Here is a 14,882-nt window from a genome sequence, read left to right as displayed (position 1 = left end):
CTCTCAGCCTACCTATATAATAGTTAGCTCTTTACAATTAATATAGGACCCATTTGTCTCTCTCACAGAGTTTCTTGGTTCTTATGCTCAAGCCGGCTGTAAGTCTACAGCCCGCTTCTCTCATCCACCTCAGCATTTAGCCGGCTTATAGCCTACTATTATACTTGCTCTTATGCTTAGATTGATGGTCAAGCTTTAACCATTTTGGTTCTTATTACTTCCTTCGCCCATTAAAAACCAATCCAGCTAGTCTTGGATGTAGAACGTGTCACATCCACATTCAGTCCTAGCTAGATTCATTTATTGCAGGACGGAGGGAGTATGTCCTAATGTACATATTATTGATTCTATGGAGTGAACCTCTCGATTTAACCGTGGATGTGCCCCTAACACATACTCGAAGAGACGGAGACCAGCGAAAAATCCCTAATCTCATCACTAAAATGAACTAGTTAAAGTTGTGTTAACATGTACCACAAGAGTGGCTCACATCCGTTTTCCGACCCAATAAAAGAATCTACCATTGCTAGAAATAAATAAATCAAACGGCCCATGAATGGTGGTGGGGTTTGTTTCTATCCTTGTCCAGACACCAGAGTGGGATATGTCAAAAGCAAGTGGCTAGGCGTATGGCTTGTTTTGTTTTTCATATATATGGCAATCGTACGTTAAAGCGTGGCTATCTGCCAACTATTTTCCCTGTGAGTAGCCCGTTAAAGTTTTTGCGGGCAAGAGCGTGAAATCTTAGGATAATCATGGCAATAGCGACATGCTTTGATTTCACATTCTCACGAAAACACATGTGCCTTTTAATTAAAACCATATGCATGGGCGTGGACTTTTCAATCAGAAAATAGTATCTGGCCATCTCAATGAGAGCAGTACTCGAATGAAAAGTTGTGTGCTAATCTTATATAAAAAGAAATATCTCAATATAATATTGTGAATGCCGTATCAATTTTATAGCCATTTGTACTTACAATCATAATTTTATTTACAACATGGGACAACCAAATTAGAACTCCTCTAGAAGAAACCAGGATTATATGCAGAAACCAAAAGAGGAAAGCATGTAGCAATCTATCTGAATTTCACAAAAAAAAGGGGTACAAATCATCACAATTGAGCCCTTGACATGCATAGTACGCATGCCATTCTTGTGCAAATCAGAACACAGCATCATTCCATGCTACAAACTCATTACCAAAAATCAGATACTACAATTTTGTTTTGAGAAATAATTCTACTGTTAAATGCGATGTAAACTAGTACTATATTTGAACCCATAAATCTGATGTTAACTTGTAGCCTAATCGAGAAACAAAACGGCACCTACCCTGGTGAGTGGTGAGTGGCAAGACCTAATCCAGCATTGCTACAGTGCCATCCATCCCTAGTATAGCACGTAACGTATATAGACCGTTGGATCCAAAGGCAGAGAGGAGCAGATTATTCACCTTTGTAGCCTGTACCGCATCTAGCAACAGTGAAAAATGTACTGTGCGTGTACTGTAGTACTCCATAATCCCGTCTCCGTCGCCTACGACAGCCCCACTCCTCCAATCTCCAAACGGGAAGTGTTCGCAAAAAGAAAAAAACCCAAACCCCAACTTGGAGCATGGGAACGAGCAGCTGTGACAGGTGGGCCCTAGCTCGGTGGGTCCCACTGTGGGGTCAGAACGATGGTCCGACGATTTCTGCCAATCCCGGGGGTTTGGTGGGGCCCACGGGCGTGTACGAGGGTTGGGAGCCGGTCGGGGGGCCTCACGAGCGGGTGTACGGACGGACCGCTGCGATGGCGACACGTAGCCGCGGTCAGGGGCCTGCCTCGTCATCCGGGCCATCCCCTGTGGGGATCCCGCACGTAGGACTCCCTTTCAGTTTTCACGTGACCCACACAGGTTGCAAAGACCGGGGAGACAACCTCGCCGGAATAAATGGGCCTGCTATAATTGGTGCGGTTCGTGGCATTTTCAATATCGATTTAGCGGCGTTCTAATCTCATTTGATTATATTCTAGTAATAATTTTAGTACCACTATGAGATTAGATGGTCGTCTATATCGATGAACAGCGATGCATCAATGGTAGACAGCAATATATTGTACTATTTTACATGGTTAATTGGTTGTGGGGGCACCCACGTGGGTTGCGTAAGTGATACGCAAACTAATATAATAGGGCGTAAGCTGTATATTAAAAATCTACAATATGCATATTATCTAGGCTTTTTGGAAGTAGGTCCGGTTTAGATTCAAAGTTTGAACCCAAAAAAGTCACATCGAACTTTTCTACTCACGCAAACTTCTAACTTTTCCGTCACATCGTTCCAATTTCAATCGAACTTTTAATTTTGGCGTGAAACTAAACCCACCCGTAGTATCACCTTTTTGTAAGGTCTATCGTCTTACCGCACTTTAAGAAATTGTTTTATATAGGTTCGGTATAAACTTAACAATATTTATCTTAAACTAGTTTTTAACTACTTAACAGTGTATAAATTTTGTCAAATATAAAGAACTTGTATGTACAGACGCAAATGAATATTTGTAAAAAGAAATTTAGTCAGTGCAGAGCATGAGACATATCTTCCTACTCACCTATTCATGCTTAAGCGCGGTATGCATGCCGTACAACAACATGGCACCAAAATAATTAACCTTTTTCACTTTGGAAGGCGCAGGGTAATATGTTTTTCACGTGAAATCATGTGTGCACGTATCTGGATGTGCTCCTTTTTAGTTTTACAGCCCCAAAACGGTGGTAAGCTATTAGTGGAAAGTGTCACTTCACAACTTTTCATACATTGTCTTTGAAATTTCTCTCTTTCTGTGGTCTCTAGCCATAAGGTTAATATGAAGATGTATTATGTTTTAAACTCTTGAATAGCCATTTAATTTGCGATAAAACAAGGGATTAGAGTTCAACATATTGGGTGGTTATTAGTAGCTAGTACAGTCTAATTACTTAAAAGGATAACCACACTCCTTGCCCAAAAAGAAGCCTAACAAGGATAACAACCGACGTCGGCTGATATTTCCAGTCTTTTTCTCCTAATATCTTATATTAGTATAAGTCAATAATATGTCATCATTGTGTGACAATTTTTCCTTGTCCTACTCCTATTGGAATTAGTGGATTGACAACTTTGGAGTAGCGTCAAATACTATTAGTGTGCTGTTATTTATGCTACCCTGCATAATCATCTGTTAGCTAGGTTAGTAGGTCCTGGATCCAATAGTACAGTAACAGTGACATGATCATCTGGAGATCTGCGTGCATTAAAAGTGTAGATATGCGTCACTTGTAAGTTTTGTGGTTCTTAGCCGCGTCCGCTGTTACTGTTGAGGTTTGCAGCCACTAGTAGTAGCGGTAGTAGCTGCGTGGAAAAGCCATAGCCAAGCCAGTCGAACATCCCTTTATAAAGACGTGAATATTAGGAAAAAACCTAATATCAAATAATTAGATGTGGTGAGGCTTTAAACCCAAGTCGTTGTGTAGCTAGCCAGAATACCTCTAGATGTTTCTCTGAACATCCCTTTATTGTTTTGGATGTAAAATATGACACGTCCTATATATATGTTTGTTACTTACTCCGTTTCAAAATATAAAGTTGTATGGGACACATCTTATCACTTCGAATCTGAACAAACTGCTTAATTATCTAAATTCGTAGTATTAGGATGTCCCATATAATCAAAACTCCTTATATTTTGTGATAGAAGGAGTATACTCGATCGAGTATACTTGGTTAATTACAAATGAATTATAGTTGTTAAGTGATGAACACATCTAGCGAACCTCTCCTAGTACAAGGGGTGCAATGATCTCCCCGGATTCCATCTGCATGTGCCTTTCACTGATGGCTTCGAACTACGCTACACAATCTGAAATGTCCTTTTATATCTGTATTTGGTAGTAACACAATAAGTTGCATTGAAGCAGCAGTGTACTGCTAGCTACTACTCCTCCATGCAAATAAACAAGGTGAAAGAAGATATTGAATGCTGAGTTTTGGGTAGCTAGGTTGCATTGTTGAGCTTGTGCATGGGAGCATGTAAAAACCAATGGGGAATAACTTCTTTTGAGATTTGTACTGGGCAGCTTAAATTAGAAGATAGTGGATTTGTGGTCCATGCAATTATAGTAAGTGTCTTTTTCTCTTATGTACTAATTAAAGGTTTTTCCTAGTACCTGACAGGTGCAGCTCGTACCTTTTGAAGCTTTTGTTCGGTTTCTTGTAAAATTTTACTATTGCGTGATTGTCCTTTGCACAGTTGTTGTACCAGTGAGTAGTGACCTCGCACTTGGGTTTCAGAGTTGGAATGAGTATACTTTGAGGTGATTGAGATTGACTAGCATGGTACAGAGGTAAAGAGCCCTTCCTACTGGAGAGAATCCTTGTAAATTGTAATGTTAAACTGACACAGTAGGATGTACAAAAGGAGTTAACCATGCTACCACTTCTATACTTCTTCCATCACATAATGTAATTTCTTTTAGATAGACACGAGTATTAAGAAAGTATGTAGCGATGAGTGGAGGAGAGTTGTGATTAGCGGAAAAAGAGAAAATAGGTGAAAAGAATGGTTGTGATTGGTTGAGATGAGAGGGTGGGTGAAAATATAGCTTTATTTTGGGAAAAGTTACTATGCTAGAAATAACTATATTTTAAGACGAAGATGACAAGATTGTGGTGAATACTGATAAAAAAGAGTAAGTCCCCAAACAAGAGATATTATGTACTCTACAAAACAATGGCCATGTTTTTAAAAGAAGGTGAGTGATACTTGTGATTGATTAAGATAAGAAAGTAGGTAAAAAAAAGATATGGTTGTGATTGATTTAGGTGAGAAAATAATACAGAAATACTTATCTTCTTGAACAAATTCCAAGCTCTTGACATCCTTATATTTTTTTGAGATAATAAAGTGCTTGTTCACTTCATTGCAAAAAAAAAAGAAAAAGAACTTATCAAATTTTGGCATTACCATTTTTTTTAAGGTAAGGTGTGGACAAAAGTGTTTATTTTGTTATCTTACCAGGTAAAAAATTTAAGAATGAAAAGGTTCAGAATTACCAAAATTTAGTAAGTTCGTGTTGGTAATAGTATGTTTAGTTTGGCCCTGTTTAGATTCCAATTTTTTTCTTCAAACTTCCAACATTTCCATCATATCGAACTTTTCTATACACACAAACTTCCAACTTTTCCGTCACATCATTCCAATTTCTTCAAACTTTCAATTTTGGTGTGGAACTAAACACAGCCAGTTATGTTACTAAATTTTAGCATTGCCAAATTAAATTTAGAAGGTTGAGAATGGCATTAAAGTGAAAAAGTTAAAAAGATCATTATATCATTTGTTTCAAAGAAACTACACCAAATTATTACAAAAGCTTAAAGTCAAAACAACTGTAAATTACAAATCACGGTTTGATGGAAAACAAGAGACCAACTATAACACCAGCCTAAAGACAGCGAGTAACAACCTATTGCCAAACCTTCATCCGTGATTAGCGAAAATTTGTATAATATATATGCATGTAGTTGTTGTCCTCCTCAAACCTTTGTATCATGGTCAAAGTCATGTCACTAAAGAGATCCATCGTCACCTAAGCTCCGATGTGTTTCTGGACAGAAGTAGTAGTACAGAAAATGATCAAAAACTCACCTTTTCTGGCTGTGTTTAGATTCAGGAGTGTAAAGTTTTGGCGTGTCACATCAGATATAATGACACACATTTGAAGTATTAAATGTAGTCTAATAATAAAATAAATTACAGAATCTGCCTGTAAACCGCGAGACGAATTTATTAAGCCTAATTAATCTGTCATTAATAAATGTTTACTATAGTACCACATTGTCAAATCATGGCGCAATTAGGCTTAAAAGATTCATCTCGTAATTTACACATAATCTGTGTAATTAGTTTTTTTATATTTAATACTTTATGCATGTATCCAAACATTCGATGTGACATGGTGTAAAATTTTGACAGGGAATCTAAACAAGCCCTCATATTCTTACCTTTTACTACTTAACCAGCTAGCTGTATCTTAGATTCTCCAACCTCACCAAATTAACAGGGCCAATATTTACTGTCATGCTCGTATGTTCATGACACGGCGCCACCGTAGGATTGTACGCCGTTACCGTTCTAGAAAACTGAATCATGCCGGCTTTTGTTTCGCTCGTACTTTTGACATTTTGACACAGAAATAACTGTTGGTACGAGACTATACGAGGGATTCTAAGCCGTCCAGTATAGATCCTCTACGTGGAAAGAAAATGGAATAAGCAACAGCGCAAGCTAGTATAAAGATATTGTACTCAACTCAACTCAACAAGCGGTGACCTAGCAATGCATAGCAATTTGTTCTCTTTATACAAGACAACAAGCTAGTAGACGTTGTGATAAGGTTGTTCCCAGCTTTGCGCCATATCCCTAGCTAGCTATCTAGCTGATCTAGTACGTTTTTCATCAGCTCCTTTTGCTTTAGCAAAGCCGCATTTTGGCTATTAATAGCTAATAACTTTGCTATAATTAAGAGTTTAAGATCCACATAAGCTCTCACCAGTACACCTTTTCTTTGAAAGATGCCGAGATATATATATCTCTCTCCACTATCCTCAGAGAAAGTGTATATCATGTCCCTTGACCCTTGCTTAAAAGATGAAAGGAAACCAAGAAAAGTAAACTTAAGCACATATCTGAAAGAAAAGCAAGGTGATCAGAGGCAACATAGCTCCTGTAGGAACTATACAATCTTCAGTGATCCGGCAGAATCTCATCCACCTTCCCATGTTGGCCGCCGAATAAAGCAGCTAGCGTGTCTGATTAGAGCGGGAGCCACTGAGGCTTTACTAATTCACCTCGCCTTTTTTTTTTGTTTCCTTTGAGTGGCAAACCAACTGGCCAATTAAGGACGGTTTCCTAAAACGGCCGGTTAATCCAAACAAATACTCCCACCATTTTAAGATGTATGACGTATTTTATTTTGTTAGGACAAAATTTATTATCTAATATATCATCTATGTGACAAAAAATATAATAATATAAAAGTACTTTTGAAGACGGGTCTAATAACATTAATTTTACTTCACAAAAATTATATTATAATAGAATAATTGTTGATCAAAATCTTAATCCTAATAAAACAAAATACATCCCCATTACTCGGTGATCGATATAATCGAATTGCCAAATAAACACACACCTAGTTAGGGCATCAGAAACTTTTCAACCGGCAACTACTCCATCCGCCTAAACGAACAAATCTAGAACTAGATGTGTTAAATATACTTTATAATGTATCTGCTTGGCCTTCTATCCATATTCATTATACTAGATTAAGTCACATCCAATTTTAGATTTATTTTTTATGCAAGGGTCTAAGGTTGGGCCAACCTACCTTCATCGTTTGCTTTTCAGCATATAAACACAACCAAATTTAAACTTAAAATTGAACTATTTAATTTTAGAGTTGGTGTCGATGTTTCTTTTATAATGGTTTATTTTGTAGTATTTTCATTTAAATCGCTAATTACACATATATAAAATTAAGTTTTACCTAATTTTATTGCTAATAAGCTTTAATTTACGGCTTATAATCAGTTCTAGTAATACTCCTTCTATATACAAATATGAAGAGTTTTAGGTTGTTTATGAGGTGAAATTACACCGATTCTCTTGACCCCGAAAAGTTCATGTTTAATGATATAACTACAAGTAAATTATTTCCGCCTTATAGTAGTACTATTCTAAAATCTCTTATATCCGCAGATAAATTTCAAAACTGAAAAATTCGTAATATTTATGGAATTAAGGAGGGAGTAGTAAGTATCCTTTTGGAAGGAAGGAGGGGATATTTATGGAAGCCATGCGAGAGATTGATCACGTCGATGGCATGGATGCAGAAGCTAACGGCTTTCCTAAGTTTCACAGACCGTGGATCGATATCTCAGCTTGGCTGTCTATGCAGGTCGCAGTTGCAGTTGCAGAGGTACAGTATAGTAGGAGTACGTACGTACGTATATATAGCAGCTGATATGACACGACCATCCAAACAAAGAGACCGTGATGCACACTGATGCATGATGCCCACAGCTGCAACTTGAGAAAAGTTGGAAGGGGTGGTAATATAGTTGGAATGATCGATCTGGATGAGGCGTGTGCTTTCTTTCACTTCAGGCTGACGTGCAGGGCCCCTCCTCGACTTAGGTTGTTACTGTAGCGTCATGTCACAATCGTCCTCGTCCTTCCTCGTCGAAAGATCGTGAGACGAACGTGGGTAGCTTCAAAAACATTTACTACTTCTGTTCTTTTGGTAAATAAATGTTGGCGTTGGAATTTGGAAAGGGTTGAATTCGTTCGGAGGAATTTTGATCCACCGTACTGCAATGATTCTTTGGAAAAGAGAGAGAGAACAACGGGACCCAGCATAGACTAAGGCCGAAAAATATGGCCGTAGAATCACAAGATGTGGGCCGTACGATCGCTACGAACGGCCCAACTACGGGCCCAGTACACTCTCATTCGGCTTGATGGTTGCTGACTTGCACGCGGCACTAGCAGGAGGCCCACGACCCCCCCGAGCCCGTTTGTCATCTCCTTCCCACATCGGCATAGTTCATTAAGGCCCAAGCTTTGGAACTATTGCGACCTTCTGAAGGCCCACTTACTCGATGACAGCCCATCAGTGGTCCAATTAGCATACGAATGGGCCACTACAGGCGCTATTAGCGAATTAAGGGCTTCGTTCACTTCATTGCCAAAATAAATCTTACCAGTTTCCTGGTATTGCTAATTTTTAGTAAGTTAATAAACTAGACAGATATTTTTCGTTGTAAATTTATTTTAACTTTTTCAAAATTTGGCATTACCAATCTCCTCAGCTTTACCAACAAATGATAAAGTGTATTTTGGCAATGAAGTGAGCGAGCCCTAAGTCTACTTTCCATCCCTTATCTTTATGTTCTTATTAGGACTTTCAGATTGTAGCCAAAATAAACCTTACCAAAGTTTGACACCAAACTAAACGTAGGCATTTTTTTGGCAACTTTGCCAAAAAAAATGATATGATTAAAAATGGCATCGATCTGAACAGGCCCTTAATTGCTTCCCTCAACTGTTAAACCGGGTGTAACGTCTCCCCGATCTTCAAAAGCCAATGCAAACCACCTCCTTTAATAGTTTGGGAAGCGGTTTTTACTCGTGTGGCAGGTTGACCATGATTGACGCATTGGGTCAATGGGTGAGAGTGGGATTCACATGTCAGCGACTTCCACATCATGTCATCTTCTCCCCCCCTCTCTCTCTCTCTCTCCTCTCTTCACTCGCACGTGCTGGCAGCCACACCAGGCACTGCACTCCCGCGCCCCACCAACCTCACCACCAGCTCCCTGGCCTCGAGCAGATGCTTCAGCACTTCGCTCTTGCCCACGAGCTCCTATTCCACGAAAAGGCTCGATGGGACTGACAGCGCGGGTGAAGGCCCTGCACTTGGCATTTTGACAAAGACATCCTACAAAGAGGCTCAGCAGGCCATGGAGCTCGTTGCGGAATCCGCTGTGCATGATGTATAGCTCGTTAGCGCGCGGTGGCCGGCGGGGATATCGGCCATATTGGCAATGATATTGTCAGCCGCGCTTGGGCTATAGGTTATTGGTGTGGTCATCACATTCTAAGACCTCGCGGTGGTGAGTTATATAAAACCTTTGGCTAAAATTGTAGGTATCTTACCTCTTGGACTTAAAATTCGTGAGTATTAACCTTACTCTCAAAAGGTACGTACATTAACCTCTCCACCCTTTAGTTATGTGAGTCATAGGCTTCGACCAAAATTAACGAATATGCTTTTGAAAAAAAATATCAAATATTTTCTTCGACCAAAAATTTATTGAATAAGCAAGCAACTATAAGGAAGAAGCCTATATAGCCGAAGAGACGTACCTAGTGGTATGGTTCGTTCGGCGCGCCAGCTACAGTGGACCGACAAACCGACGAAGCACTCAGAAATCTCCAACCTAGCTCCCTGTCATCCTCATCACCAAATCCTCCTCCTCCTCCCTCCCCGTGTCCTGCACCACCTCCGACGATCACCATAAAAACGTATCGCGACTGCGGGTTATGGAGGATGTTTCCTCCTCCACCTGCGGACACATCACAAGTGCATAATACGAAGGTGGTGTAGGGCACAGGCGCCGCAGATCCGACTCATCAGTGGCTCGTGGTGATGTGGAAGAAAACCCTAGGACGGAGAGGCGGAGACGAGACGAGGATCCAATGCGGAGCTCTAGGGTTCAATGTCGAGCTCGAGCAAGAGGTGAGGAGAGAGAACCGTTGCGGGCCTTATCTCCTCAAGAGAAAAACGGATGGGTCTAGTGGGCCAAACTCGGCCCAATATCGTTGACAATTATGGCCCACGTCATAGTCTACACCCTGCAGTGTACTCGTTCTTTTTCTTTGGAACTGTAGATTCTTCTTTATTTTCTTTTCCTCTTTTTTTCGTGCAAGGATTGAAACTGAATGTTCTAGACCAACATCAATTCTCTTTATTCATTTAATGAATCAATAGTCAGAAAAAGGAACTCTATAAAGTGAGGCTTGATGCACACGCCGAGCAGCCAAATTTGACTCACGAGTGACCAATTTCCCTGCTTCATTTTTTTTTCCTCTCCTCGTGAGGCTCTCGTCCCTTTGGGCAGAACAGAACAGATGCGAGATGAGATTGCAACCGAAAGAAAGAACTTGAGCAAAACAGATAGAAAAAGGCGGAGGTAATTCGGCACGCGAACCTGATGCTCCTCAACACAGAAAAATAAATTATTAATAATAAAATAATAAAATAATAATAATAAAACGTTGGAATCCACCGGCCTCCGCTACTTTTGTTTCGGTCCCACACTGGGCCGTTTGCAAGATGACAAAACCAAACGCAATCTCAGCGAGAAGATCCCCGCCTCACATTCTCCATTTGTTTATTACGAAAATATCGCCTTTCTTATAAAATATCCGCCTCTACAAGATTTCAAGGGCCTACTTGGGATTAAGATTTTAAAACACCTATTTTGATAGTTATGAGATTCTTTGGCTTTTCAGTTTTTGACTTCAAATTTATATTCTAAATTGTAAAAATATAAATTACTATAATGCAGGTGTAAAAAATATTATAATCTGGGTAAGAAAGCTATACTGCTTACCAAAACTTTTAATTATGGAGGAGCTTCAACTGTTAAAAGCTCCGCAACCAGATACTAAGGCTGGTTCACTTTGATGCTTATGAAATCCTATCAAAATTTTAGCACAATGGCTTGCTAAAACTTGGTAAGATTTATTTTGGATAGAATAATCCGGATAGCCTTAAAATACCCTTATCTACCTACCCCTCTGACACGCGGGCCCCACGCGCACGGGGATTTCCACGCTACCATTAACGAATTTCGTGGAAATAATAATACAAGAGACCGAACGACTAGAGATTAGAGAAGGCGGTGCTTCTTCTTCTTTTCCAGAGACTACCAAGCCCAAACCAGCAACCACCCGCCGCCGCCGCCATGTCGGGAGGGATCGCACGCGGCCGCCTCGCGGAGGAGCGCAAGGCCTGGCGGAAGAACCACCCTCACGTCGGTGATTTTTTTTCTATTTTTTTCGCATCTTCTATGGCCGCCGATTGTGTTTCTTCTGACCTGGTGCTTTGCTTGCTTGCTCTGGATCAGGGGTTCGTGGCGAAGCCGGAGACGATGGCCGACGGGTCGGCGAACCTCATGATCTGGCACTGCACCATCCCCGGCAAGCAGGGGGTAAGTAACCAAACTGCTCTAGCCGAGGCGCCGACGGCGAACCATCCCACCCCTCTTCCTGTTTCGATCTGTTTCGATTATGCTGCTGCGGATGCTGGTGTGTGCTCGGATTGTGATGCGACCACGCAATCGGATGCTTCCTCTGTGTGGGGGAGAATTTAGGTTTTTGCCGCGCTGTTCTGTTGGTAGGTTTGGGAGGGGGGGGGGGGTAGATTTGTAGATTGGATTGGTATCTGCACTGGAATCTCTATAACCTGTGGGAGAATTATGAGTAGTTATGTTGGTTGGAGGGTTTGAATGAAGTTTTTATTGATGGATCGTGTTGATTTGCAGTGGGGATTTGCTAGGGTCTTACAGATCTTAGTATGATTTTTTTTTTTAGAATTTTAGTGTTATCATCAATTGATCTAGTAGTACCTTTTATTTCTGGACAGCTGGGAGGAGTTTTCTCTGTTGTTTGAGTGTTAATTACGTGATTTTGTAGCATGAGTTGCCTTCAAACGTTCTAGGTTCAGCGTATCAAATAGTTCTTTTCCATCACTAGAGGTTTGCACAGTTGCCTGCGTGCTTTGCTTTACCACCTGTAAACCAGGCATGGAGCACACGGACTCATGAATCCCGATGCAATTGCACGGAGTCACGGGCACAGTTATTGAATTAACAGGGTACAAGGATCTGAATGTTGTAAGATTTAGTTGCTGAAAGATGGATTATAGTCACCATCACTACTGTCTTCATAATCAACATCACTTCCAAAACACTTTATCTTGCATATGGGGGGATATATAGTAATCTTCAGTGGCGGACCCAGGATTTCTTCATGCCCTAGGCCAAATCTAATTGCTACTATCCCATACCATAAATGAGACCCACACTAATACATAATAAGAAGTACAATACAAATTATTATAGTTTCGAAAGGAAAAAAACAACAACGCAAGAAACAGCATCTAACCTCAAAATGACAGCTATTTGCTCTTTGAAAGATGCATCTCCATCATACTCATCAACAAAAATGGCGGATTTTTTTTCCACCGAAAGCATTTAGAATGGTTTTACCCGTCTCAATTGCACAAGATTTACACTGTAGATTTTGTATTTTTAGTGAAGTGAATAGATGATTCCCGGGAGAATTTTGAAATGTTTCTGGTCATTAGATGATTCCCGGGAGAATTTTGAAATGTTTCTGGTCATCTTTATTCTTCTCTTTATACCCCATCAATCATCTATAGATTTCATCGCTAAGCCTCTTCACCTTCTATCTCTATTAAGTTTAAAACAAATTGAATGGAATCAGAAGATCTATAGGTGATCTAGGCCATTTAGGCATTTGAGAAATGGGAATACCAGAAATAGATTATGAAAAACTCACCTGTCAAGGTCCTCGTCCGCTCCTTGCCCGACAGAGTGGAGGTCTGAGACTCTGAGCACCTGCCGCTTGCCGCAGGCGCACCGTGCAGGGGGGTTGTGCAGAAAGAGCCTTGTTGCCGGGCCGCCGAGCCAGCGAGAGGAGCTGAGGAGGCAGTGGACATGGACGGAGGGAGGGAAGTGAGGTGGCTGGGCAGGGTGGTGGGTGGCTGGAAGCGGGGAGACTCACGTATGGTGGCGGCTGGCCTTGGAGGGAGCGAGCAGGGAGGGAGGCGAGGGGACGGACGCATCGGCGTCGGCGCATCTCCCACGAGCGCATAGCGTTGTAGTGGTAGCAGGGGGAAGTTAGGGTTAGACAATAAATAGTATTGGGCAATAGATGCTAGCCTGACGGGCCTCGGGCCAAACCTTTGTGAGCCAAAATTTCTAAGCTGTAACCAATGGGGGGATCCATTGCTAGTTGGGCCAGGCCCCAGGTTGTGGCCTAAGGTGCCCGGGCCTGGGTGCGCCCCTGGTGATCTTGTGTATTAGTTCAGCATGCTGCTGCTCAACTTCTATTGTTATGTAACAATCACTCTCTTGACAAACCAGCCTAGTAGGCTAACAAATACTAATTTTCCTTCAATAAATGTATTATTGTCATATACTTATTGCTTCTTTATGTTGATATATGTATATTACAGTGTATTTTTCACTCTGCCCATGGAACGCCAATTAGGGGTTGCTTTTAAGCTTTTCCTGTTTCTTTCCATCCAGAGTTCATAATTGCTTATGTTATTTGTGTGTATTGCTACATTTGTACAGACCGATTGGGAAGGTGGGTACTACCCTCTTACCCTTCACTTCAGTGAGGACTATCCTAGCAAACCACCCAAGTGCAAGTTCCCACAGGGCTTTTTCCACCCAAATGTCTATCCTTCAGGAACAGTGTGCCTCTCAATTCTTAATGAGGATAGTGTAAGTCTTCAAGCTGTTTCTTCAGTCTTATTTATTTCCAGTCTACCGAATTTATTTACAGTTGCATCTTCTCAGGGCTGGAGACCTGCTATCACTGTAAAGCAGATCCTTGTTGGAATACAGGACTTGCTTGATCAGCCAAATCCTGCTGATCCTGCACAGACTGACGGTTATCACATTTTTATACAGGTCGGAATGAAAAAAAAATGAGATTCTGGCATTCCTTGTTCTTACATTACATGTCATTCATTGACATTATTTTGTCTACTTTGCAGGACAAACCAGAATATAAGAGGCGTGTTCGTGTTCAGGCCAAGCAGTACCCTGCTTTGCTTTGAGGACATTGGCCTAATAAAGTTACTACCCGATTCATCATGCACATCCGCATAGTAGTTTGCAAAATCTCAGATTATTGCACCAGAAAATATCGGATTTTATGGGATATAACCTAAAATGGAATGTTTGAAGAACTGTCCAATATCATTGTGGACTTTTTGTGCTGTCATTACCATTTGTGCTGTGTGAAGAACAGAAATAGCTTTGTCAACTGTTGAAACCGCTTGAGTGATGGATGCTAATTTGGATAACAAATGAACTAAATCCCTGGTCGTACCAACTCTCTTGAAGAGAAAATTGCCTTGTACTGTTTTGCAATTCAACTTGCTTGTGAGTCCTTTCTTCGTGTTTCCATAATTCCATTTATAAAGCGTTAGTGTATCTAATCCAAACCATAATTGCGTTGTTTTTGCATGAAA

At 40.8% G+C, this 14,882-nt stretch overlaps 1 protein-coding gene and 1 long non-coding RNA gene across 2 annotated transcripts; one reads left to right on the top strand and one right to left on the bottom strand.

Annotated features, from left to right (window-relative positions):
- The first annotated feature begins 11,446 nt into the window (after window positions 1–11,446).
- Window positions 11,447–14,712, top strand: LOC4349236 (SUMO-conjugating enzyme SCE1). The gene is made up of 5 exons (NM_001425710.1): window positions 11,447–11,625; window positions 11,719–11,802; window positions 13,975–14,127; window positions 14,203–14,316; window positions 14,403–14,712. The coding sequence occupies exons 1-5, from the start codon at window positions 11,557–11,559 to the stop codon at window positions 14,463–14,465; spliced, it is 483 nt and encodes a 160-aa protein (NP_001412639.1). The 5' UTR covers window positions 11,447–11,556; the 3' UTR covers window positions 14,466–14,712.
- LOC136353753 (uncharacterized) lies at window positions 12,475–13,489 on the bottom strand. The gene is made up of 2 exons (XR_010737161.1): window positions 13,175–13,489; window positions 12,475–13,066 (listed from the first exon to the last, which is right to left on the bottom strand). It is a non-coding gene; the product is annotated as an uncharacterized lncRNA (long non-coding RNA).
- Window positions 14,713–14,882: the final 170 nt, after the last annotated feature.

This window comes from Oryza sativa, chromosome 10, assembly GCF_034140825.1.
Source record: "Oryza sativa Japonica Group chromosome 10, ASM3414082v1".
NCBI classification, from domain to species: domain Eukaryota; kingdom Viridiplantae; phylum Streptophyta; class Magnoliopsida; order Poales; family Poaceae; genus Oryza; species Oryza sativa.
Note: the sequence above shows the minus strand (reverse complement) of the source record. Positions and strands in the feature narration are given on the sequence as shown.

Bases quoted from the DNA above. Each gene is read 5' to 3' on its own strand.
- LOC4349236 (NM_001425710.1), top strand. From the start codon at position 11,557: ATGTCGGGAGGGATCGCACGCGGCCGCCTCGCGGAGGAGCGCAAGGCC. The intron at 14,128-14,202 runs GTAAGTCTTCAA...GCATCTTCTCAG, and splicing joins CAATTCTTAATGAGGATAGT to GGCTGGAGACCTGCTATCAC. The intron at 14,317-14,402 runs GTCGGAATGAAA...TCTACTTTGCAG, and splicing joins GTTATCACATTTTTATACAG to GACAAACCAGAATATAAGAG.